This window comes from Corvus moneduloides, chromosome 23 (assembly GCF_009650955.1).
Source record: "Corvus moneduloides isolate bCorMon1 chromosome 23, bCorMon1.pri, whole genome shotgun sequence".
Classification (NCBI taxonomy): domain Eukaryota; kingdom Metazoa; phylum Chordata; class Aves; order Passeriformes; family Corvidae; genus Corvus; species Corvus moneduloides.
The window spans coordinates 201,884-227,889 of NC_045498.1; the positions used below are offsets into that span (position 1 = coordinate 201,884).

At 53.9% G+C, this 26,006-nt stretch overlaps 2 protein-coding genes across 37 annotated transcripts in view; one reads left to right on the forward strand and one right to left on the reverse strand.

Moving 5' to 3' along the window:
* The window catches only part of EPB41 (erythrocyte membrane protein band 4.1), a 94,680-nt gene extending 86,143 nt beyond the window's left edge, over positions 1–8,537 (forward strand). For all 36 annotated transcript variants that reach the window (XM_032132671.1, XM_032132665.1, XM_032132645.1 and 33 more), the window contains 5 exons: positions 33–161; positions 2,173–2,274; positions 2,722–2,802; positions 4,343–4,450; positions 5,068–8,537. In XM_032132671.1, coding sequence (XP_031988562.1) covers positions 33–161; positions 2,173–2,274; positions 2,722–2,802; positions 4,343–4,441 — 411 coding nt within the window. In that variant the 3' untranslated portion in view covers positions 4,442–4,450; positions 5,068–8,537. The remainder of the gene's footprint in view (positions 1–32; positions 162–2,172; positions 2,275–2,721; positions 2,803–4,342; positions 4,451–5,067) is intronic.
* Positions 6,582–23,234, reverse strand: TMEM200B (transmembrane protein 200B). Its single transcript, XM_032132690.1, has 2 exons — positions 23,114–23,234; positions 6,582–16,052 (listed from the first exon to the last, which is right to left on the reverse strand). Exon 2 carries the CDS (start codon positions 16,027–16,029, stop codon positions 14,728–14,730), a length of 1,302 nt encoding a protein of 433 aa, XP_031988581.1. The 5' UTR covers positions 16,030–16,052; positions 23,114–23,234; the 3' UTR covers positions 6,582–14,727.
* Between the last annotated feature and the right edge of the window lie 2,772 nt (positions 23,235–26,006).

Sequence of the window (26,006 nt, forward strand, 5' to 3'; positions counted from 1 at the left end):
GTTTACAAGATGTTTTTAACCCTGTCTCACAGCCCCCGCTAGTGAAGACACAGACTGTCACCATCTCTGATGTGTCCAGCGCCGTCAAAAGCGAAATTCCCACAAAAGAAGTCCCCATTGTCCATACAGAGACAAAGACCATCACCTACGAAGCTGCACAGGTAAGGTGTGTTCTGATAAATTTCCCAGGGGCTTAATTAAACTCAAGTAAACGTTTTGTTTCCAAGTCCTCAGGATGAGACAGCAGCACCTGCCTTTTTCCGCATGTCTGAGTGCAGCAGACGCATTAACTGATGCTGTGGACACTATTTCCAGGTGCATCTGGTATTTTTAGAGGAGCAGTGGTTTTGCTATCCCTGAAGAGTAATTATTTTTTCAAGATGTGCTTGCAAACAGAATTTATTTTCAGCCACTGGTGGCTTCAGGAATTGAATTTGTCTGTACAAAGTTAACATGAGTTGGCCTTTTTTCTGCAAGAGATGCCTTGTTTTCCCAGCTACCCTGAAGAGGCTGTTTGTGCCTCTTCAGAACTTGGTTTATAAATTATTTGGTCATCCTTAGGTTTCAACATTGAAATGGTTGTTAAACACCAAATGTTTTGTATAAAATGCAACTTGAGTGGGTATGTGGTGATCGGTAAAGTAAAAATGTTAGTGGAGGAATATCAGGATATTCCGGTATGGATTCATTGCCAAGGTTAAAATTATCCTCGATCTAAAACAGGTTTTAATCACAAAATCACAGGATGGTTTGGGATGGAAGAAACCTAAGAGTTCACCCAGTTCCAGCCCCCTGCTGTGGGCAGGGACACCTTTCTCTAGACCAGATTGCTCCAAGCCCTGTCCAACCTTGGACACTTGGAGGGATGGAGCAGCCACAGCTGCTCTGGGCAACCTGTGCCAGGGCCTCACCACCCTCAGAGAGAAGGATTCCTCCCCAATATCCCATCCATCCCTGCCCTCTGGCAGTGGGAAGCCATTCCCTGTGACCTGGCCCCCCGTCCCTTGTCCCCAGTCGCTCTCCAGCTCTCCTGGAGCCCCTTTAGGCCCTGGAAGGGCTCTAAGGTCTCCCAGACCCTTCTCCAGGCTGAACACCCCCATCTCTCTCAGCCTTTATTTATGTATTTGAGATTTTGGAGCCTGTGTCAGCTTGGCTTTGCCATCACTGTGGTTGTCAGCAGCAACCCGTGCTCTGCTGTTGCAGTGAAGTGACTGTGGGATGTTGTTATGGATGCAGGAATCTCATGATTGTGTAATTTGGGACTCCTAAGGAATCCTGTGGCTGCTCAGCATCCTCCCAACTGCAGGATCAGAGAGATGGTTCAGACAGTGGTGGTGAGCATTGCCCTGGCTTTCAGCGAGTAGGTGAATAGAGCAGTTTTGCTCTAACTGGGAAATGGAAAGGAAAGGTCATCTACAGGGCTGGGATCAGTGGGCCGTGCATGCATGGTGTGATGTGCCATGAGATCTCTTCCAGTCTGTGGAAAATGGTCCCACCTTGTGGTAATTCCAGATATTGTCCCAGTGCTGAGCGAGCACGCTGCCCAGTGGGCACATGGAAAGCACGGCCAGGATGAGCTGGCCAGGATGACTTAGTTTGGGATTTTTGGCAGACCTTGAGCAGTCGAGTCATGCAGGGTGAGAACCAAGAACCAGCTCTAAAAGTTACTCCTGTTTCAGCAAATGTCTGGATATTCTCTGCTTCTGCAGAGCATAAAGTGAGGGATGTGCAAGGTGTAGTCAGGAGGGAGGGAGGGTGACAAATACCTTCTGAATCAGGTTGTGCTCTTGGCTTTGTTGATCTCCATGGATACAGGCAGGTGGAATTTGGGATTGGTGTCCATGCTGGTCTCCTGTCATGGTTCAGGCATGGACAGTATGACCAGTACTGTGGTGCCAGCAGCGTGCCCAGATTGGGGTACATCCCAGCCCTCCTGATCTGAGGAGTGTCACAGGTCCTTCTTGCAGGATCTGTGCTTTTCCAACCTCAAAGCACAGGGACTTTGAGCTTTCAGAGACCTGTCCAGCTCTTGTGCACATAGGCACAGGCTGACTTGTTGTGTCTTGTGGTCCATGATGGAGCTGCTGTCCTCAGATTGTCTTGTCTGGCTCTGGTGATGTGGAGCCTCTGCTTCTGTCCCCACTGCTCAGGGCCTGTTCTTGTGTCCCACAGACAGACGGTGGCAATGGGGATTTAGACCCTGGCGTTCTGCTGACTGCCCAGACCATCACCTCGGAAACCACCAGCAGCACCACCACCACCCAGATCACCAAGGTAACACCAGGAAGCACCACAAAACACCAATTCAGACAACAACCTGAAGGAGAGATGGGCAGGGATGAGTGAGAGGGAAAAAAAGCTTTTGGAAGGTCCTTTCAAATACGTGATTAGTACCTGGAGCAAAGCACGAGGGGTTCAGTTTTGGTTGTGTTAAATCTGTGGATTGTGCATTAATTGCAGCACAGTCTGGACTCTGACTGTCCTGTGGGACAGCAGGGAGAGCTGTACTGTGAGGAAAAGCTCTTCCCTGGCTCAGCTATAAAAAATGACTCTTTGACAGTTTTTCCTTGAGCAGCAGCAGTTTTCCCATGACTCTAATGCCGGGTACAACGGCACTATTTGGTGACACTATTTTTGGATACTGTCTTTAGACAGGCAGCCCCAGTGAGCTCAAACTCCTCTGCACTTCTACACTAACAGTGGCTTTTCTGTCTTTTCTAGACTGTGAAAGGTGGCATTTCAGAGACACGGATTGAGAAGAGGATTGTCATCACAGGAGATGCAGATGTAGACCATGACCAGGTAGGAGTGTGGCTATAATCCAAAAGACTTTCCCAGAGCTGGCAAAAATCAGTCAGGCTGCCTGTTCAAAGAAAATGTCACCAAAAAATGAGCCAGGGAAATTTTACTGGGGTAGAAATAAAATTTCATATTTTTATAAATTGTGGCTGCTCCGTCCCTGTAAGTGTTCAAGGCCAGGTTGGACAGGGCTTGGAGCAGCCTGGTCTAGTACAAGGTGTCCCTGCCCATGGCAGGGGGCGGAATGGGGTGAGGTTTTAGGTCCATGCCCAGCCAAGCCACTCCATGATTCTATATCAGTAGAAAATTCCTTTTTGACATTATGCAGCTGAGCCAGCAAAACTGAATTTCATTCTGAAGCTGATGTTGGCAGCAAAGTTTTGATTCCAGAATTGTTTTGGACAGTCGTAGGTTTTTTTAAAAAAATCCATTAAAATGTGAAATAAAAGTTTTCCTTGACATCTGGCTGATCTGCATTCATTTTCCCATAACTTTGAAGCACTATTGCTACTCTACAGTGCCAGAAGTCATTTCAGAGCACTCAGCACCTGTGCTACATCTCTTTGGCTTTATATGAAACCTTTCTGATGACTCAGGCTCATTGGCCTCTTGCGTGTGTTGGAAGTGATGGTTTTGTCATCAGAGAATTATACTTTGAATTTAAATTTAGTCGCAAGTATCGTGGGGGTGGAAAATATTCTTATGACAAGATCTAATTTATTAACTCCAACAGAAAATGTCTGAGATATCTGAAATGTGCCTATCACGCTTGCTGGAAGAATAAGCAGGTTATGCTTAATTGCTCTCATCCATCTTCTGCCATGGGGCAGTGGAGAGATGGGGGGGTATTCTTCAAATAGTGCTTTTCCTTTCAGAAATAATGTAATACCACCTAAAGTCACCAAAGTGTGTGGCTGAAGTCCTGGGGGCAGTTTTGGGCACCACAGTTTAAGACCTAAAACAATTACAGAGATTCCAGAGGAGGCTGTGGAGATGGTGAAGGGTCAGGAGGGGCCACATAAGGAGCAGCTGAGGGCCCTTGGTGTGTCCAGCTGGAGCAGAGGACACTGAGGGCAGAGCTCAGCGGGGCTGCAGCTCCTCCCGAGGGGCAGCTCCGATCTCTGCTCCTGGGCCAGGGACAGCACCCAGGGAGCGGCTGGAGCTGGGCCAGGGCAGGCTCAGGCTGGAGAGCAGGGAAAGGTTCTTCCCCCAGAGGCTGCTGGGCACTGCCCAGGCTCCCCAGGGAATGGGCACGGCCCCGAGGCTGCCAGAGCTCCAGGAGCGTTTGGGCAGCGCTGCCAGGGATGCCCAGGGTGGGATTTGAGGTGTCTGTGCAGGGCCTGGGGTTGGACTGGATGATCCCTGTGGGTCCTTTCCAGCTTGGGATCTTCTGTAATTCCATGAAGTGCATCCACTTTTCTTTTTCACACCCTAGAGTTAGAAGCAGGTTCTTGTGCCCTTGGAGATGGTGGCTGCCATGCTCTGACACGCTCTGACACCCTCTGACATGCTCTAACCTGTGCTCTCCCATGCTGTCCCGCAGGTCCTGGCACAGGCGATCAAGGCTGCCAAGGAGCAGCACCCAGACATGTCGGTGACCAAAGTGGTTGTGCACCAGGAGACAGAGATTGCAGAGGAGTAGCCGGGCTGTGTGAGTAGAGACCACCTCAGCTGGGGGCAGGGGGTGATTGATCTCTGTGCACATGAGATTTGGGTAAACAGGGTCAGAGTTGAAGTAAAATGATCATTGCTCTCTGCGGAGTCCTGCTCAGGCTGTTCCTGTTAGACCCATGGAGGCTGATGAGGCAGTCACAGACAGACTAATCCTGTGAAAATGAGCCAGAATGGGTTAAAAGCTACACAGCTCCTGCCATGAGGCTGCTTTGCCTTCCCAAACATTCATTATGTGCTTGGGTGCTCCAGGCCCCGTCCAACCTGGCCTTGGATGCTTCCAGGGATGGAGCAGCCACAGCTTCTCTGGGCAACCTGTGCCAGGGCCTGCCCACCCTTAGAGGGAAGGATTCCTTCCCAATATCCCACCCATCCCTGCCCTCTGGCAGTGGGAAGCCATTCCCTGTGTCCTGTCCCTCCGTCCCTTGTCCCCAGTCCCTCTCCAGCTGTCCTGGAGCCCCTTCAGGCACTTCTCACCTGCCATTAGTGATAATTCACCTGAAATCAGTTCCCATCTGGCTTCAGGGAGGCAGATTCCTGTCTCTCCCAGCAAGCTGCTGTTGGTAGCTGTAACTTACCCTCTTTCTCTCTTGATAGGAAACATTCCTGCAAGCCACAACACCAGGAAAAAGAAACCCAGCAAAACTACCAAGAAACTACCTGGAGCACAAAGACCTTGGATTTCCGACTTGACACTCAGAGACATTCATATCATTTATTAAGCATTGTGCATTGACATTTTACTTGGGATTTTTCCAGACTCCACTGGATCCTATTGGATATGGGGTTTTGTTTTGTCTTTTTTTTTTTTTTTTTATATCTATTGTGACAGAAATATGCCATATTTCTAACTGGACTGAATATTTTTTACAGGTTTTCAATTTTGCATTCCCTCTCACACAAAGCCTCTTCAGACACAGAATTCCACCTCGCAGGGCTCCAGGGCTCCCTGTTTTAACCTGTATTCCCTCTGCCTCATCAGGGATATCGGAGCTGTATCCATGCATATTCCCAGTGTGGGATCTGTACGCGCCTTCACAAAGCCATGGGTCCTTCTGCCAGGAGAGTCAGTTTAAAGAGTCAGACTTTGTGCAGCATTTCCAATTGCCTCTGGATTATTTTTGTAGCTCCGGGGAGCTCCAGCCCCACTGCGACCCCCGGGCTGCTCCGAGCTCCCTCCCCGCTGGGTTCCAGCCCTGATGTGTGATCACAGTAGGGTTTTGTGGTGTAGCCTATGCACACATCTGAATAGTTGACTAGATTTAAGGAATACTGGAAGTTGCTTCAAGTATCTTATACTGTGAATTTTAGAGCTTTAAGAGGACTGTGATAGCATCTTGCCTTCTTCCTGTGTGTCTCTGCCGAGTGCTCCCCACCTGTTTGTGTTTTCTAGATGCCATTAAATTAAAAAGCCCGTAGAAGTGTGCGTTTAAGGTGTTTGGACTCGGGATGCTATTAAGGTAGGCTTGTGCAGCATTCACAGGAACTGAGTTTTTCAGTGTCATAGTTTTTCACTTGTTTGTGTTCATGATTTTTAAATTAGGGAGGGTGTTTTTTTTGTAAGTCATGGGTTGGGTTTTTTCCCTCCCCTCACAGTGCTATTTAAAGCTGAACACGTTACCCATTTCCCAGAGCATGTATCCTACTATCATTTAATTTAAACTCCTTTAGACAATCCTTCCTAGGCCTGCAAGCTGTATTTGGAGAGGCTGAACAAGGAATTTTAGGAGGTGTCAAGTGTTGCTGGTTGTGATAGAGCCAAACCACATGGGAAGTGCTGCCATTCCCTCTTCCACACTGGCCTAAGGGTCTGGATTTGGCTTCATGACCCCCTTGCTGGAATGAAATATCAGGGTGATTGAATCTTGAGGCTGAGCTTACAGACCCCCAGGGCCATCTCCAGCACAGAAGCGGTGATGCAAAAACATGATTTCAGGGGCTGGATGTGCTCCCACTGCTGCTCTCTCAGCTTCGTGGGAATGTTCTTGCCTGGTTTGTCCTTTCAGCATTTAAATTCAAGATTCAAGAAGCAAAAAACCAACCAAGCTCTGTAAAGAGTCTGCCCAGACACCTGTGAACACTTCAGTCCACTTGAGATTGTGATTTTTTAATTTTTTTTTTTTAATGTATAAATATATATATATAATGTGGCACAGTGGTAGCTGAGGGCAGGGAGTGCTCTGCTCCTCAGGTGAGGATGGGAAGAAAATGGCAATAAAGAAAAATGCTCTCCAGTTTTAAATTTAAATAATGTATTTCAGAAGTCACTGAATTTAGCTCAGGCTGCAAAGACTCCACTGTGTAGTTGCCCTGGAACTGCGCTGGGGCTGGTGCAGCTTCTCAGCTTCAGGTGCAATTTTAATTAAGCTGTCTGTCAGTATTGACTGGAGACGCTGCTGGATTTTGGCTCTATTTGAGCCTTGCTGGCCCTGGGTCCTGCTCAGCCTCCAGTCTTCCCATGCCGGCAGCTGCCTCTGGGCTGCTCTGGGTGCAGGGTCCCCTCCCGGGATGCTCTGCCTTCCTCAGGGCATCGTGCTCTGGGGATTTAGAGAGTCCTGGGCTCCACAGCTGTAGTGTAGAGATTAAGTCTTCCTGTCCATGTCTGAAAAGCCCTTTTCTTCCTTATTCTGCCAGGCAGACCCTGGAAGGGGTCTGTGTCTCTGCTGTTCTCAACTTAGTTGGGTAATGCTTGCCTTAAACACCCATCATGCTGAGCACCCTCTGGCACTGTCCTTTTTCTGGGAATTGAGTTTTTTGCTACTCAGTCCTTCCTTCTCACTTGCAACAGCCACCTGAGGAGTGAAGGGGCACATGGAGCAGTGGCTGAGAGGATTTCTGGGCTTTACCAGGCAGAGCCAGCGTGATAAATTCAGTTTGTCCATAGCACTTGAAGGCACTCTGCTGTCAGGAGAATTTAGGGGAATCTGGTCCTTGGATGTTCCCCTGGGGTATCCCATGCCCTGAGCATGATGAGTGAGACAAAGCAGGGGATTTCTGGGGTGAGAAACCTGGCAGGAGAGGTGGTTCCTTTCCAAAAGGATGTGCTCACTGTGGCTGCGGATGTCCCTTGTTAAAGGGCCCATAGACTAGAATAACCCTATTTTTATTTTTTCCCTGGATTTTGGGTGGCTGTTTCCAGGTTGTCCATTCTCACACTTCCCCTGCGGAGTTCTTGCTTCTCCTGGAATAATTTAAACAAGTCATGGCCTCCTGTGCCCTTTGCCATCACCTGCTGTCTGACCTCAGGAGTTTCCAGCCCCGCTCCTGCCAACGTGGTGCCCAAGCCCAGGAGCTGGACAGGAGCTTGGGAAGAAGATACAAGTTAAAAGCAGAAGAAGCTTCTCTCACCCTCATTCAATGCCGTGGTGGGGCTGCCCACGCCCCTTCCACCTCTGGTGGGATTTAAAATCCTTGGCTCTGAGCATGCTGTGTCAGCTCAAGGGACAAACCAGCTAAGTAAGGTCTATTTATATGAATGTTCCCAGCTCTTCCCACTCCACAAATTCACCCAGAGACTGTCTTGATTGTATAATATACATTATATGGAAGCTATTTATATATGAATGAATGTTTTTATAGAAAGGAAGGCAAGGAGCTCCTGTTCTCCTCCATTAAACTGGAATGGCAGCTCCAGTTGCCCAGTAGCAATCCCTTGACCAACAGAGATGTGTTAGCAAAGGACTGACTGATTTCTGGTTTTAATAAACTGTGGTTTGCTGATTTTCCTAATTGTACAATTACCTTAAGAGGTGGTAGTGTCCCAGCCTTAGAGATGAAACTTGTAAAAAAATATAAAAATAAATAAAATAATTTAGTTGAGAAGATGAAGGAGCTTTGTAAAATTTTTTTAAGGCAATTGTGAATTGTCTAGGCTAGGCGTTTACACTCTTTATAAAAATAGGAACTTCTAAAGTTGGCAAAACTTTCTAGATCAACTAGTGATGGGATCTGTTATTTTGGATTTTCATAGTGAATCAAAGGGAAAGTTGCCGTAGCGTTTAGGCAGACCTGAGTGTTCAGTATTGCTTCTTGTACTGCATTTTTCAATAAATTTTCAAACAAAACTCTCTCCCTGGCACTGAATTCTCTTCCTTCTTCTCACCTTCCTCCAGGTCTCTCTCTCCTTAGCCTGGTTTTACCAGCCTAAACCAAAGCCCCCAAAAGGTAGCCACAGCGGTGCCAAAGCTCTCCCAGTCCTGGGCGAGCATTTCCCTGGGCTCTTGGTGCCTTCAGACCCTTTAAACAGTTCCCAGTGTGGTCACATGTGGGCCAAAGCTCCCCAAAAGGGCCAGAAGCAATTCCCAGAGTCCAACTTTGCCCCAAAGCAGCATCACTTGATACAGAACCTCCCTTTGGGCTGCGGAATTTGTGGTGAGCCCAGATGAAGTCTGTGCTCAGCAGCTGCTGCCCAGCTCTGAGTTAGTATGATTGAACTGGAGTGGGGGGAACTGTCAAATCCATCAATATTTTGGTCCTATCTCATTTTTTTTTTCTGGCTGCAGCAACTTTAAGAGGGACAGCAATAAGGCACAAAAAGCTGACAGGGCATCTTGGCTGCAGGCCTGACAGAGAGCAAGAGCCAATTGGCCCAGTTAGGGCAACTGGAGACTGGAAATTGGCTGGAAAGAGCTTCCCTGGGGGCAGGGGCAGCCCAGGGGCTGGCTGTGGTACCTCCCCGTGCCTCAATTTCCCTAACAGGCAGAAAGGGAAGGGTGGCATAGGGCATGTTGTACTAAAGCACTGAATTCCCATTGCTTCAGACAGCCATCACCTCTTCGACCCTGACCCTGGACAGTTTGCTTCCAAGTATTAAATCTCAGTGTCCTGTAAAGCCAAAATTACCAAGGAGCCTCAGAAACTGACCCTGGAGAGTTGGGAAACTGCCACCACCGAGGCTGCTTTCCCGTAAGTGTCACAGCAGCGTGACTCACTCACAGCTCTGCGGCAGAGCCACGTCCCGTTACCTCTCAGGCTCCTGCCCTCCCCAGCCCCCGCAGGGTCACGCCAAAAACAGCCCTGTTCTGGGGAGCTGGGCCCCAGGGAGGTCCCAGCACCTTCAGACAACGCGCTGGTGTGAGGGGTCATGCCTGGGCACGAACCACAGCCCCAAAAACATCACGTTTGGGGACAACCAGCCAAGAAAGGGCTTCATCCTTTTGCTCAGCTGCGCTTTGGGGTGTCAGTCCCCTGCTCAGTGGCCAAGACCACCTGCTCCCACTCTTGGCCCTATTGAGCGTCACCTAGGGAGCAGCTCCAAGCTCTGTCGGGCTCCTGTGGGTCCCAGTCTGTCCCACAGCTACCAGCTCCAACAACAATATGGGATTGTGCTGGACTGCACCAATGTGTCCTGGCAGAAACACCATCAGGGACTGCCATGGGGAGGGGACATGGGCCTGATGGTTCCCAAGGGGCTTCTGGCACATCCCTGTCCTGGACACACTGCAGGGACATCAGTGGCACCAGGGATTGCCCATCCACCCAAACCACGGCACTTTGCTGGGCAGGAGTGTTGCCATCGCCAGTGAAGGGACAGCCCAGCACAGGGGATGCTGAACCCCATCCCAAATGCCCAGGGGAAAAGTGTCTTCAGCTCATTTCCCTCAGGGTACAAGTGCAGGGACAGTAAATACCCACCTCGATGCTCAGCCACGATCCTGCACTGTCTGGGGCCATCCCAGGAGACCTTCCCCCTTCCAGCCCCTCTGGGTGGGTGTCCCAAGCCCAGGGTGCCTTTATCCCCCTCACAGCCAGAGCAGGAGAGGGTGTGGTAAATGCTGCCTGTGGCATTTTGTCTGGCTACAAGCAACGGAAAATATTAGGCAAACAAACACCATGGCAATCCAGATGCAAATAAATAAAACCCCAATCCCTTGTCCCAGCCGTGCAGGAGGCAGCAGCTCCTGGTGGGCTGAGTCCGCGCTCCTGGGTGGCCCCGCACCAGCTCCAGCCCCCAGATCCCACATGAAAGGCAACGACTCTGTCTTGGAGATCCCATGCTTCAGGAAGAAGCCACAAAAGTCGCTTCCCTTCATCACCCATCCCTGGTCCTTCCTTGTGTCTCCATCCTGGAACTCAGGAGCAGCTGTCACATCAGGAGGAGAACGTTCCCCTTCAGTCTCCAGCTTGTTCCAGCCCAGGCTATTTTTAGGCTGTTTCTCCTGTTTTGGGGGCTCAGCAGCCAGTTGTGTTCCCAGAGGATCAGGGCTGCTCTGAGGGCTCCAGGGGGAATTGCTGTGGGAGCCAGGCAGCAGCAGGGCAACTCCATCACTTCCAGCTGAGAGAGCCCAGGGTTGTTCATCCCAGGGTCTGAGATAAACAGGGTTGAAAGGTCAAAGAGGAATTACATTGACAATGGGCCAGGTTGGACATGCTGAGCTCAGCTCTGAGCTCCATCACTGGGGAAACTGAGGCATGAAAGAAAAGCCAAAACCAGGTGGGGAGTGACCTCAGGCCCTGCAGCAGCTGGGTCAATGGCCTTGGATTCATCCCTGCTCCGTCCCCAACCCCCCAAGGAAGCACCACTGCAGGACTCCTACAGATCCATGGGCATCTTTTGCTTTTTGCCCCCAGCATGGGCAGTGGTCCCTGATGGGCTCCTAGCCAAAGCCCCAGAGACTTGGGCTCCAGCCTTGTGCCAGTGTTCAGCTGTCAGGACACATCACATGGACACTGACACCACTGGGCTTTCAACCCAGGACCAGCCCCAGGGGGATCCATCCCACATTGCTCAGCCCATTTCTACACTAGGATTAATGTGCAGAGCCTGGGGTGCCAGGGAGCCTGCACGGGACACCCCCAAACCCACAGAAAAAAAAAAAAAGAAAAAAAAAATTAGGCAACTACCCCCAAACCCACCCCAGCTCCAGCCCCATTCCAGCTCCCTTGGGTACCGGGAATCACTAGGATGGGTTCCTTTGGCTCAGTGCTGGCTCATTAATGCAGGCAGGCATTTCGTATCGCACTACTGCCCTTTTTAAAATAAAGCACCAAAGATCAGCCCCCTGCCGAGAGGTGCCAGGGCGTTACAGAGCCGGGGAGCACACCCGCCCCCATCACACCGCTCCTCCTTAACCACGGCGGGCAAAAGCCACACTCACCCAGCACAGGTCACTCCGTCCCCGACACTTCATCTTCCCAGCACCTCGGCAGATTTACGGCCGGGATCGCTCACTCCTGGCTGTACTGCAAGTGCGTTCTGCGAGCAGAGCCCTCGCCTTCCCACAGACTTTAAATCTTAAGGAAAGGCTCTCCGGCCAAGCAGATCCATGGCTGTGACCTGCCTCACTGCGGGGAGAGGAGGACGAGGAGGAGGAGGAGGAAGAAGAAGAGGAGAAAGGGCTGCAACCAGCCAACAGCTGAGCAGGATCAGGGAGTGATTGTCCCCAGCTGTGGTTGTTGTGCTCCCTGGGGACAGAGGTGTCCCAGCAGCAAATCTGGAGACCCGCTGGTGTCCCTAGGCATGAGAGACCCTCTAACAGCCACCGGCACGGTCTGCACCTCCCCAGAGCACAGCTCCCACACACAGCCTGTGGCAGTGGTTCCCTCAATTCATTTTCACATTTTATCCATTTTTGGCCCAAACTAAGCTGTCCTGTAGCCATTCACCAGCTGAGAGGTCCCTTGGTGGTGAGGGCAATTGGTCTCTCCAAATTCCACCCTCTGGTCCGAGGGACCCCCGGGGTCAGTCCTCGTCAGCCTGGACACATTGGTGTTGGGGACAATCCCCCAGTTTTCCTTGCCGGTGTTTTTGATGAAATCCCCCTTCTGTTGGTAGAAATTTCCTCCTGCAATGGCCACCTCCTGGAGTGGGATACCCCGGGGGGTGCCAACAGCTGGATATTTAATCCAGAGTGTATCCAGCCTGTTCTGAGCAGGACAGAAGGTACCACCAAGCACTGCCCTTCAGAGACTGCGAGTGTGCGATCTCCAGGGCTTCCAGGATTGTTCCACTTCACAGCTCTGTAGCCAAGCAGTCAACGGAGGGTTCTATCCAGGGTGTATACTTCTACTTTCTCTTTTAATTTCTGTTTCTAACCCAGCCTCATCCCTGCCCAGTTTATTCCCAGCACACTGGGAGGACAGCATACACGGCATCCACCCGCTGAAACCAGCACTGTTAAAATCCCACAAACACTCTGGAAAAGGTGTCCACAGGCGGAGCTGAAGGTGAGGGATGCGCTGATGCTGCTCTCCCTGGAGAAGGCACAGGTCTTCTCACCCTGCCAGATTAATTAATCGAGCTGCTTTGCATTTTGAAATGATCCCTGTGTGACTCAGAATTGCCTTCCCTGGAGGATGCTGCTGAGCTGGGAAGGAGGATGGGGCAGGAGGACGATGCTGGTGCAGGCACATGATCCAGGCAAGTTCCCCTGTGATCCAGCCATTTCCCACGGTTGGACTGAGCCCCAGCCAGAAAATGAAGGGGAAAAATGAAAACAAAAGCATCCAGTAGCTTCTGGTGCAGATCCTTGTGGCATTTTGGGCTCCAATTTCTTGCTGCCAGTTCCCAAAGCATGGCCCAGGGCCCGGCATCAGCTCTGGCTGCAGCTGGTTAAGCCCAAATTTAAAGTTATTTTTGGACATAAACAACCTTCTGGCACTTCCCTTGGGATGCTGCTCCAGGGCAGACCCCGATGGTGACTTTCTCTTGTTGCTGTTTATTGCACTGAATCAGTGCCTAAATAATGTTGAGATTAAGCAGCCAAATAAATAGCTGAGCTCGGGCTGGTATCACTCCCGGAGAATCCTTTGGGATGCAACTGGCCCCAAACTGCAGCTGTTGGTCCCATCCCTGTTCCCTGCACAGGGGGAAGCTGAACCAAACCTCTCTGGGAGGGCTGGCATTGGAAACAGACAGAGCTTTCCCTTGTAAAGCAGAAAAAAAACCCCAAAACACTGTGGGGGGTTGCTTTTTGGGAAAAGAGGGGGCTGGGGTAGAAAAGGCAAATTCCAAATGATTTTGCTGGGATGTTTCAATCTGGAAAAGGACATTGTCCCCAAAGTTTGCAAGGTCTGACACTCTGTGTTCAGACCAGAGAGGGAGAAGCAGAGACAGGAATAAAACCCCCCAAACACTTCATACAGATAAAACATATTTCAGCCATTCAAACAGGCCCTGGTTTTGGGAAAGCAAAAGGCAAAGATCCCATCTAGGCTGCCACAGCCATTTTGAAGCCTCCTGAGTTGCTGGAGAGCAGAGCTGTCCTCATCCTATCGCTCCAATCCATCCTTCCACACCCCCAGCATCCCAGGGCTCCTCCTGCCCAAGAGAGAGCTGGAGGGAGTAAGAAGGGATGGGATGAACCCCCAGCTCCCTTTTCTCCAGGAATCCACCCCAGCGCCGAGGCCACCTCTCTGGCCTCATCCCATACAGCTCCTGTTCTGCATCCAGCAGCCACTGAGTAACACCACGACACCAAACAGGACCTGGCAAAATCAGCACTGACACTCGCCCACCTCTCTGTCCCTTCACACCCTTCCTCCCACTACCTGCATCCTTCATCCCACCAAAAACCAGCACAAACAAACCCAGATCCACAGAGAGGCTCTCGGAATGCGCAGCAGCACCTCGCTCGCTGCCTGCAGCTCCCCGGGCGCCTTTTGCATCCCTTCTCTCCATAAAAACTCCAAACCTTGAGCTTATCCCCTCATCCTGTGGATGCTGAGCAGCTGGTTACGGAGCATCCCTTCTTCAGTGGAGCCTGGGTGGAGGCACAAGTTCTCACAGACCCTCTGGACCCACTGCTGCAGGCGCTGCCCCTCCCCAGCATCCCACGGGCAATAGGAGGAGGCAAGGCAGGACCACATGGCATCCAGATAATATTTAATAGCCCTGCTGGGCCTATGTGCTCTGGCCAAGCAAATTTTCCGGTGGGTTGAGGCTGGACAAGGGGACACCACCCCCCAAAGCATCTCCCCACCCCAACCCTGCTGAAATAAAGTGCTGTGGGGGCTGGTGAGCTTCACCCGCCCCCATGTCCCCATCCCACAATTTGCGTGGGGTCTCAAAGTGAGGACTCCTCCAGAAAAGCCACCAGGAGAAGGGCTTGTAAGGCCAAGGGCATCCACCGTGAAGGACATCCCACCCTAGGCAAATCCTCCCCCAGGAGCAGAGGGTCAGGATCTTCCTCTTGGCATCAGCTTAAAAATGCCACCCCCAAACACCCCTGGATGTGGGGTTTTGGGGTTGCTGGTGGGTGCTGGGGGCCAGGATGAGGGACTGGGATGTTGTTACAGTCCCCAGAGGTGTTGGGGACATCAGACTCGCGTGCCCTGCTCCATCCCCACTACCCAGGAGCTGGGTCGGGGCTCACCCCGACTTGGGGGCTCACTGGGCTCCAGCAGCCGGTCCGAGGACTCGCCAGTACTTTCCAGTTTGGCGAAGCCCACCAGGCTGACGTGGTCCAGCCGGGGCCAGCTCCGGTTCTTGCGGTCCTTGATGGGGGCCACCAGCAGCACCCCCGGCCGGCCAAGGTCCAGGGATTTGGAATGTCCCGGGATGTGGAGGTGCACATCGGGGCTGAGCTCCACCAGCGGCTCCGCGTCGGGACAGCCACCACCCATGTTGATGACAATGTGGCCACCACCACCATCACCACCGCCACCGTCCTGGCCGCAGGGTGCGGTGCTGTCACCGATGGAAAGCGGAGCCCGGGAGAGCTGTGGTGTTTTGGGGGGATGCTCAGCAGGGCCCCTCTCTGCCCTCCCGCCAGCCGCCCGTGCTGCCCCGTCCAGCAAGCAGTTGTTGAGCTTGATGATGGGCAGTGCCAGGGCCCCAACGGCCGAGGACAGGAGGGACTCGGCTCCGGCACGGCACGGGAGGCTCAGGTTGACCTCAGTGGAGCGGAGACTATGGGGAGAGGCCGCAGGGGAAGCTGCTGGGTGCTGCAGGAACTCGGCCATGGTCTGGAGCCTGTTGGGGCCGTAGCAGTCGGACCACTTGCTGCCAGGGCCAGGACAGGGCTGGCAGGACAGGTCCACCTGGTAACAGCCCTCCACACACTCAGCGTTGGCCCTGTGGATGGGCTGGCTGTCCCCGTGCTGGCAGTGGCCATCCTCGGGGCTGGTCCCCTCGGGCAGCCCCACTGCCAGGCCGTAGAGCCCCTTCTGCATCAGCTGCCGGGTCTCCATGTCCCTGTTCTCATACAGCATCGTGTTGGCGCAGATGAAGATGAAGAGCCCGATGCCCATGATGACGGGGCCGATCAGCTTCAGCTTCTCGCTGTGGGGCACGTGGCGCCCAGCTGCCACCTCCCTCCTCATGTCCCCCACCACACTGGTGTTCCCTGCGCTGGCCCCGGTGCCCCCATGTCCCCGGTGAGGCCAGTAGCCCACCACGGCAATGGTCATGCCCACCAGCACCACCGAGATGCCCACCATGACGAAGGCTCCTGCGGGTGAGCGCATGCGGAGCTGCCCCTTCAGCGGGGGCTCCATCGGGGGCTTGCGCCGCAGGCGGCGGCCCCGGCGCCGCGGTGGGACAGGGGGCACCGGCACCTTGGGGCCCCCCTGCTCCGGCTCCCGCATGGGCCCGTTGGATTCGGCGCTCTCCGCAGTCATCGTCTCTGGCTCAGCCGCAATTCCTGCAGGACGGAAGGAGAAAAAGGTGAGCAGGCGTCACTGGGGGTCTGTGTGCCCAGAATGCTGGAGCACGGGGACCACAGGGACACTGGGAGCATGGGGGTGCTGGGAACATGGACGGCACAGGGACACCAGGAGCAGGGGATGCCGGGAGCACAAGGACACCGAGCCCGCAGGTGACACCGGTCAGGGACCAGCAGCTTTGCTCTGCCCCATTGCTCCCCTCTTTCCTCAGGTCACTTCTCTCTCCCCACTCAGGAGTGAAGGGCTGAGGAGCCCCTTCCAACCACACTCCCAAAGCCCTCAGATTCATCCCTCTAAACCCCTGAGCTGTGCAGGAAGTGAGGACAGCTGTGTCACATCCAGCACAGAGCCATCGCTGGCATCGGGGCCCAAGGGACCTGTCCTGGGTCACCCCAGTCCTGTGACACCTGAGAAGGTGCCACCCCCAGTCTGCCACAAGAGCAGCGAGGGAAGGGGCTCTTTATTCATCTTCGGGGGAAACTGAGGCACCTGGAAACCCAAATGAAAGGTCTGACACAGCCGCACCACCCAGGGCCCTGTGAGTGATGATCCAAGCACAACCTAAACCAATATCAAGCCACTCATCAGATGGCAGGACCCATCAATCCATGGAGAATTTAAGCTAAAAGAGTTTTTTTCCCCAATTTTATGCTGTCTCCTATTTCCCCTGACCTGCTCAGCGCATCCCCAGGATCCCACCCTCACACACACCAACACCAAACTCCACATCTAGGGATTTACAGGGATTTACAGTGCATGGTGTGTCATTTTATCCAGAACTTTATTTCCTAGACAAGCAAAAAGGTGTGGAAGCTGCTGCCCAACACAGCCGGTGACCAGCCTGGTGGGAAGCATCAGCTGGGCTGGCACCATTGTGCCTGGGATAAGTGGAACCCTGGGAAGCTAAAACAGGCCTTGAACATGTCCCAGACCAAAAACATCTTTAAAAAAATATAAATAAGCTCATGTTGACAGGAATCCGTGTCCTCGCAGTGCGGTGCTGCGTGCCCAGCATGGCTGGCAGTGGGGCTGGGGCAGGACGGAGTGTCCGTGCACTCTCCTGTGTCTCTGGGCACTGCCAGCAAGGGAATGCTGCCCAGGCGGTTCCCAAAGGAACATCCCAAAGGGGATGTGAGCAGGGAGAGCTGCAGGGTGGCCCCCAGCCAAGGGATGCTGTGGGAGGGGGCTTCTCACCCCAATTCATCTTAAACTGTCAAGAAAAGCATTTGGACAACACGGAATCATGGACATTCAGCAATTCAAGTCCGGAAACTAAACCCAAGGAGAACCCTGCGGGAGGAGAGTGGTGACCTCTCCAATTTTACTCCCCGAGATGAATGAAGTGCCTAGAGCCAGTGACCAGCATCCAAACAGCAGAAAAATACTACATTTTTTTTTTCCCAGTTAATCATCTTAAGGTGTTATTAGCATCAGAGGGAAGGAATTAAAAGATACGAGTTCCAGGATGACAGCTTGTTCCTGGCACAAAGCTGTCAAGCTGTGACTACTTGAGTAAGGGAGATTTAAAGGGAAAAAAAATGAAGTCCCAAAAAAACCAGACCAAACCCCAGGCCACTGCTGAGTGGGGTGTTAAGGCTTTCTGGAAAATAAGTTGATAATCCCACATGGCAAAGGGAGAAACACAATAAACCCAAAGCAACATTCATCCTGAATGGAAAAATGAGGCTTTAAATATTTTGGTATTAAAGGGAAACAACTGGACACTTGAACACATCCCAAAGACTGTGGGGTTTTTGCCTCCAAATGCCCTGATTTAGGTTATGTCTCCATTTTCTCCCATTTCCACCTTAGCTTCAAACTCTCTTAATTTTATAGCAAACCCTTTAAATGCCTTGCTGGCTACTTAGGAATTAAAAAGAGAATGACCCCCTACATTGCAAGAGAAAGCCTTGGACACTGCTGGGGGGGGAATATGAAACCCTCACGGCTCATGACCCCAAACTCACTCACACCAGGCACCCCCTGGTTTATTCCAGAATCTCAGCCATGCTTCTTTAACCCCAGTTCTGCTGTTTTCCTCTCTAACCCACCCTGTGGAATCAAGGCCAGTGTCCACAGGGACAGGAGCATCCCTGGTGTCCCACCTGTGGGGACAAAGAGCATCCCATGGGGACAACAAGCATCCCTGGGGTCCTGCCTGTGAGGACATTGAGCATCCCCTGGATCCCATCCAGGGCAATGCTTTGGGTCCAGGTGATGTTCACCTGGGCTGCACCAGGCTGCCCTTGCCACACTTTTGCACTGGATACAGTCTGGGGTTCATCTCAGGCTGCTTAGGATGGGGAGCAGGAGGATGAGAGGTGCCCACCCACCCCACATCCACAGGGTCCAGACCATGCTGGGGCTGAAACAACCCCCTTCCCACCTCCTCTCCTTATCCCTGGGCATGGGCACGGAGCTGCTGGCAGGAGGGACAGGCAGATGCCACGAATCTGCCTCAGGCAGGGAATCCCCTCTGTAGCCCCGGCCACTATTCCTGCCCAAAGTGCCTGTCCCTTATCTCCACGCTGCCATGTTCTGAACTTGGAGCATTTCCTTGCTCATTGCTGGGGCTGGCTGTTCCCAGAGTTCAAAACCATTATTTTTATTAATAGAATCCCCAAGGTTATATAACCCTTTAAAAAAAAAAGAAATTAAAAAAAAATACAGAACCCAGCGCTGCCATCCCCTCCTGCACCCCACAGCCGCTGACACTCCCGCGGATGGATTAATCCCACGTTGGAGCAGCTCGGAGAGCAGGAACGGGGCTCCTGGGGGTGCTGCCGGAGCACGGGGACAGCCCGGCCCCGTGCTGGGGACAGGCAGTGGCTTGGCATTCCTGGCCACCTCCCTCCAGCCCGGAGGCATTTGTGGCTCACCAGGACCAGCTCTGAGGTTTTGATTCCCGGCGGCAAGGAATGACAGTATGGAATGACAGTATGGAACTGTAAACGTCGTTCTGAAGCGGGATGAGCGCTGCTCTGCTGCCAGGTTAAGCTCCCAATCCCCGCAATAAGCCTGGCATTAAAATAAACCCAAATATTTCTCTAATCCCCCCCATCACGAAGGCACATTGCTGGCTCCACCCTCCCACCTCAATCCTCTCCCGCCGCCTTCGCAGACTGATGCTCCTAAAATTTGACACTAAATCCCAATGCATCCGACAGCAGCAGAGCTGGGTGGTGGCAAAGTAGAATTTGGGAAGGGTCCCTCTCGCAGAGGGATCCTCACATCCCCTGTGTGTCCCTGGGATGCTCTGCTCCTGCTATGACCACACTGCCACCCTGAATTCGCAGCATCAAAGGCTATCAAAAAGCAGAACTGGCCTCCAAATCTCCCTCTGGATGAGGGGCTGTGCCAGTGTTTGGAAGTGCCACTCCAGTCCTGTGCCACAGGAGGTGCCACCCAGCTCAGTGATGGGCTGGAGATGCAGAAATGCCATACTGAAAAGGGCCAAGTGCAGGCAGCTCTGAGGGCCTTCCCCTTGCGGGTTTATCCCTCTTGCCAGTTATCCTTCCAGGAGCTTTTTATTTTCCTTGGCTCACACCTGGAAAGGGCCTCACTGCAGGACAGCCTCCACCACACAGAAGGGAATTAAAAGCCAGCATCTCCCTGGGGAGAGTGTTCCCACTGCTGTCATACCCCATCCCAGGCTGCGTTGCCTAACTGTGGGGCATGATCCCATTCTGCACCCAGGATCCCACCCTGGATGTAGGATCCCATCCCATGGGTCCTCTGCAGGGCATCACCCCGGGAGCTGGCACAGGAGCAGCCCCGGCTGTAATGAACACCTGAGAAACACCAAACAAACAGAAAACACCTCAGTTTTCCTTTTCTTTTCCAAAAATACTGTGACTTTAAGATCCTCTCCTGATATTGGGAGTAAACTAATTTTGCAATTCACTGCTGAATCAGCCAGCAAAGCTTGCAGTGTGTCTAACGGCCACGGTGATGGGTGAGACCCCAAACCAGTGAGCATAGCCCAGCCCCCTCTGCCTCATCCAAGCCCTGGGGAGCCTGTGACATCCAAGCCTGTGATGTCTGAGCTCCCTCAGATTCCTCTCCATGAGGAAAGGGGAACCAGGCAGCCAAGATCTTCTGGGTATGAGGCTGTGTCGAGCTGCTGGAGCCCCCCCAGCTCTCCCACCCACCGGGAAGGTACGGAGAATGGGAATGACAGTCTGCGCTGAGATGTGATGCTTAAAAATAACTCCTTTTCAGCCCAGCCTCCAATGCCGCCCCCAGCACGGGGCAGTAGGGGACCACAGGAGCAGCACCCAGGCACCAGCTCCTTCCCCATCCCATCTCCCATCCTGGCTGCAGGAGACCAAAGCCAAGGCCAGCAGGGGAGCAGCAGTGATCCCAGTGCACGGTGCATCCCTCGTGCTGGATACTCGGGATGGTCTGAGCCCCCATATCCCCAGCTCTGCGGTGCCTCCTCCTTTCCTGGTTTTCTGAGTTCACTTCAAATTCCCCTCCTTGGCTACACATAAAGGTCTCAGAGGGAGGGAATAGGAGAAAAATCTGCCAGACATTTTTCTGGGGGGTCTCCCAGCTGGAGCAAACCCTGTCACCACCCCAGCACCCACTGGCAACTCCCAGTCCGGAGCCTCCCCCAGGCTCATTCCCGAGGGATAAAACCTCCCTGTGTGAATGTGGCACAAGCATGTTCCCAATGCAGTGACAAAATCTGTGGCTCCAGCTCCAGCCTTAGCTGGGGACACCTGTTAATCAACCACAATTAAGTTCCCTCACAGAAGCTTCCACATAAATTCAGTAACACTAATTACCACAGCATGGGAAGGATTTTCCCCCTTCACAGTGAAAATCACTTTCTGGTCCCAAACTGGGAGTCTCATGGGGGCTGTGACAGATTTTCACCTTTGCTGCGGCACAGAAGACCTTGGGAGTGACAACCCAAAGGTCAGAAGGGCCCTTTATGCCTCTCTCCACAGCAGTGGAGACCTCGGTTTTCCCAGGTGAAGGATGGGATGGAGGAGGGGTTAATGCACAACCACCTCCACCAAGCACCTGTCAACAGAGGCATCACCCCCACACCTGCAGAAGCATCGGCACCAGCTTCCCATCATCAGGCCACACATCCCAGACAGCAGTCAGGAGCCACCAAGGGTACTGCTGTCACTTGGAATATGATCCAGGGAAAGATGGTGCTGGGGTGGTTTGGGGACATGCGGGTCTCTCCCTTTGCTTTCCACCCTGTGCGTGACCGCAGGCAGAAGATCCTGATGGGCAAATGGGATGTGAGGAGTGAGAGCCGCCAGTGCCACCAGTAGCTCCAGCTCCATTCCCCTTGACTTCTCCAAACTCCTCCCTGCTCCTAAAAAACGGGGCCATGCTCTAAACGCCTCTCACCCCTCAGGCAAAAGAAAGTGTGTGGAAACATCCCACTGATTACTAATTACCAGCGCTTGCCTTACCCAGATTTGCTCTGCTAATTAGACTAATCTCCACGGCTGGGAAATGAGCTGCAGTCACCCATGGCGAGGAGCTCACGCAACTTGGATGATGCTTAACTCTGACATGTCAGATCCCTGCGATGGGATCGGGAACGTAATTCCCGGCTGCTTCTGATGGGCCATTGTCTAAGGAGACAATGGAAATGCCGCAAATTTGGTGTTTCTCCCCCAAGCCAATGCCGAAATCAGGACATCTGCATTGCTCAACTTTTTTGATAGGAACCAAATGCAAATAATTAATAAATCCAAATTCAAGATAATGCAGACATCTAAATTTAAATGGAGAGCAGATTTCTAATGGCAGCTCTTTGCTCGCTTGGAGGAGGGGGAGGAGTGAGGGGCTCAGAGGGATTTCCTGGGAGAATTCCTGCCTCTGGGAAGTGATGTGGGGTGGCAGGGCAGCCAAGGATGCAGGCTGTGGCCAAGCACCTTGCAAATCCTTGCGGCCAAGAGAAAAGGAAAGAGAGTAAAGAAAAAATCCATAGGCTGGGATTTCCAGGGAATTAGGACCAAACTCTTTCTGAATTTGGCACCTTCCCTGCTGCTCCTTTGAAAAATCCCTACCAGCACGGAGGGAGGCGGGAAGGGAGGGACGGAGTCTCGGGGGCTGCCTCCCTGCTCCCAGGCATGGCCCAAGTTATCCAGGGGGTACAGACACACAGATCCCATCTCCCACTCCACAGGCCCACATCCCACTTGGCCTGCAAGCAATTAAGTTCCCAGCTGTATTCCCAGCTGGCATCACCCTTACCTCCAGCTTTTTAAACCCTCCATCTCCCCTACTCTTTACCCTGCAAAAGACACGTCTCCCTGATTTCGTGAATAAGGATCCAAACCCACCTAGAGGTGAGACGGAGCCGCTGGTCCGGCTGCGGTCGCTGACCCCTCCACACCACAAAGCTGAGCCCCTTGTGCCCACAGGCCCTCCCGATCCCAAACTCCCGGATCTACTGGGATAATTTCCACCCATTTCTCCTCTCTCGAGTCTCTACATCAAACCCTGCGTGGGGATGAGCTGTGGGGCCACTCCTCGCCCCAGCCCTCTGCCAGGAGCCCCGGGAACAGCAAAAAGTGCTGGGATTGGGCAATTCTGCCCAGCTCCCGGGTTTTGGCCGTGTGAAGGCGCGTGTGCTCCTGTGCGGGCTTGCATAGGAGTGTGTGTGTGCACATCTGTGCACAGCTGGGTGTGCATGCGAGTGTGGATGTGCGGGTGTGAGTCCGTGTGCGTGTCCGAGTGTCCCTGCGTGTGCTCGGGGTCTGCGGGAGCAGACTGGTGTCTGTGGGTACACCGTGTCCGTGGGTGCCCGGTGCCCCTCAGTGCGCAGTGCCCGTGGGTGCCCGGTGTCTGTCCATGGGTGCCCGGGGGTGCCCGGGGGTGCTCAATGCCGGCCTGGGGGTGCCCGGTGCCAGCGGCAGTCGGGTGCCCGCGGATGCTGCGTGTCCGCGGTGCCCGGCGCGCATCCCGCCCGGGGTCCGTGTGCCCGGGGCTGATGTGGGTGTGCGGCCGGTGCCGTGTGTCCGTGTCCGTGTTCCCCCCGCCGTCCCCCCGTCCCCCCACTCACCGGCGGCCGCCGAGCCATGCTCCTCCCGCCGGGACCGGTGCCCCGGGGGCGGCGGGCGCTGGGCTCCGCCGCTGCGGCCGGGGCCATGGAGCGGCAGGAGCCGGCGGGGCGCTGAGATTCCGGCTCCCTGCTCGCCGCCGCCGGGACGTCTGGGCGCGGGCGGGGGGGCGGCGGGTTCCGCCCGGCACCGGGTCCCGCCCCGGCCCCGCGGGGGGCGGAGCGCGGCGGGGTCGGGCGGGGGGGACGCGGACGGGACGGGACCCCCCTGTGCCCCCCCCGGGCCGGGCTCCGGCTGGGCCCGCAGCCGCTTCCCGGGCGTGGGAAAGTTGCGATCGCTGTGCGGGATCGGTGGGATTTGGGATTTTCCCGGCTCCGAGCGGGGCCGGGAGCGGCGGGGGATGGAAGGGGCCGGGCTGGGATCCTTCCTCCGCCCCGCTCCGCTCCCGGGTCCCCTCGCCCAGCGGCGACCCCAGACCTCCCCCCGCAGGAAGGGCCCTGCCGCGCCGGGGGATGCTCCAGTGGAAGGTGTCCCTGCCCCCGCCGCGGGGAGGGTTGAAACTGGATGGTCTTTTAGGACCCTTCCCAGCCAAACTATTGCATGATTCTCTGATCCTATGAAATACTCAGAGCTCAGAGACTCTTCTCCACCCCTCCAGCACAGCCCCCCAGCCCCCAGCCTGCAGTGCACCAGAAGATCCCAGTTCTCCAAGCCAGGCCAGCCTGCACCGGGACTGGGGCTGCAGTGGATCCCCCCTTTCAGCACAGGGAGTTCAGCAGTTGGGATGAAGCATTACCCCACACTAATCCTGGCAGTGGAGGCGTTTGCTGCAGCCCCCCCAGACGGTGCTAACGCAGGTTCCAGAGGCACTTTCTCCTCCAGGCAGGCGCAGAGCGAGGACCCTCTGCAAGGAGCTGCTCGGAGTGCAGGGCTTTGTTTCCTCTCCTCTGAACTTGCCGAAGACACAACAAATCTCTCTGTCAGCCGCAGGGATTATGGCACAGCACCCCCATTCCTGCACCCTCATCCCCTCCTCTCCATCCCCACGTGCCCATCCCCTCATCCTCATTTCCTCCTCCCCGCGCCCACATCCCCATCCCCACAGTGAGCAGCATCCCGCAGCTCTAAGGACCACGGGCACATCCTGATGCACCGAAATTGCCAATCCAAGCACACTGCCACCCCAACACCACACCCCAACACTCCAGTAAGTGCTGTGGAGATTCCGCCTCATCTCGCCCAGAGGCCCAGATGTTCAGCAGGCAGAGACACTTTCTCAGCCTTTAATTAAAAGTGCGCCAAGGTCACATTCCCCAGATCCCCGCTCTCCCTAGGGAGCCACAAAACAACTCAGCAATTCCCTGTGTGACTTTGTGACTGACACCCCACAATCCACAAGCAGATCCAGGATGTCTCTACGGCAGGGAGCACTTCCCGGGAAAGGTTTTTAGGGATAAAGCTCAAAAACGAGGTGCAGGACACCAGTCTGTTCCTCACCTGTCTCTGGCGAGGAGCATCATCCAGAGGGTTGATGATGAGGGAAATAAAATCCCCAGTTCTGGGGGAATTCTGCATGGGGTCAGTTCTCTGCCCCTTTGGCAGGCTCAATTAAAGCAACTTCTGTGAATCTTTGGAGTTTCTTGAGGGAAGGGATTATGGCTGTGGGCCCAAGGTGCCACCTGCACTGCTGGAGTGATGCCTCACTCATCCAAGCATTCCATGCAAGGAACACACCTGCCCAGGGAGGAATGGGATTTGACTTTGGCTTTTCAAGCTGTTCAAGCAACACATTCAAGGTCTCCCTTTGCCACCACTGGAACCCATCTGGGCACCCCATGATCCCGAAGAAATTAATGCTTTTGAGCAAAATTTGATTTCTATTCAGAGGCTGTACCTGTGCCAGGCGGTGCTGGCCAAAGATCCGGAGAGGGAAGTGGTGGGAGCTCAGTGCTGGTGGCTTTCAGAGCAGGGGTTGGCAGTTCAGCAGCATGGGAAGGGCAGGGGGCTGGCAGCACGGGGCTGGGAGAGGCCACCAAGCTCCAGCAGTGCTTCTCCCTGTACAGGATCCTGCTCCACAGCAGTTTTCCAGTCCCAGGTCGCCAGTGATGCTCTGAGGGAGCTGGTCTCCCCCAGGGGTCAGCTGTTAATGTGGGGAGAGATGCTGGACGCAGGACTGGGGGAAAGGGAAGCTGCCTGTGGTTCTCCAGGGTTAAAGGTGGACTGTGCAGGGCAGGAAGAGCTCAGCCAGGATCTTCCACCCTTCCTGAGACAGAAGCTGCTGGGATGGGGATGTGGGTTCCTCCTGTGTCCTTGCAGACAGTGGGACCACATCCCTCCAGAGGAGAAGAGGGCTGAAGAGGAGAACTCACTGGGGATAAAAGTGACAGCAGGGAGAGAAGAGGGGGCTCAGGGAGGAGGTTTTGGAGAAGAGCCCATGGCAGGGCAGAGGATGTACAGGACCAAAAGCTCAGAGCATTTTCCCTGTGCCCCGGGAGAGGGTGGTGGTGGCGGCTCTTACAGACACGTCTGGGATGGAAGGAACAACATAAAACAATATGAAAAAGAGCCAGCACCACTGTGTCTCTTTAAAGAGAGAAACATTGGATCTCATGATAACTGGGCACCTCCTCTTGATTTTAGGGGGAGGGAGGGGATCTGAGTCCTTGTTTAGAAGCTCTGGTAATCCTGGAAAAGCCCTCTGCTCTCTTCTGCTTCAGCTGGGGACCGAGTCTGGGCTGAGGGACCATGTGGACGGAGGAAGGAGGACTAGACAGGGAATGATCACAGCCAGGATCTGAGATCAGAGAGAAGGAATGTTGTTATGGAGAGGCTGAAAGCTCGGGGTGGGGATGACTCATGCTGGAGAACATACAGCTGTTGGAGCGGGATTTGGCA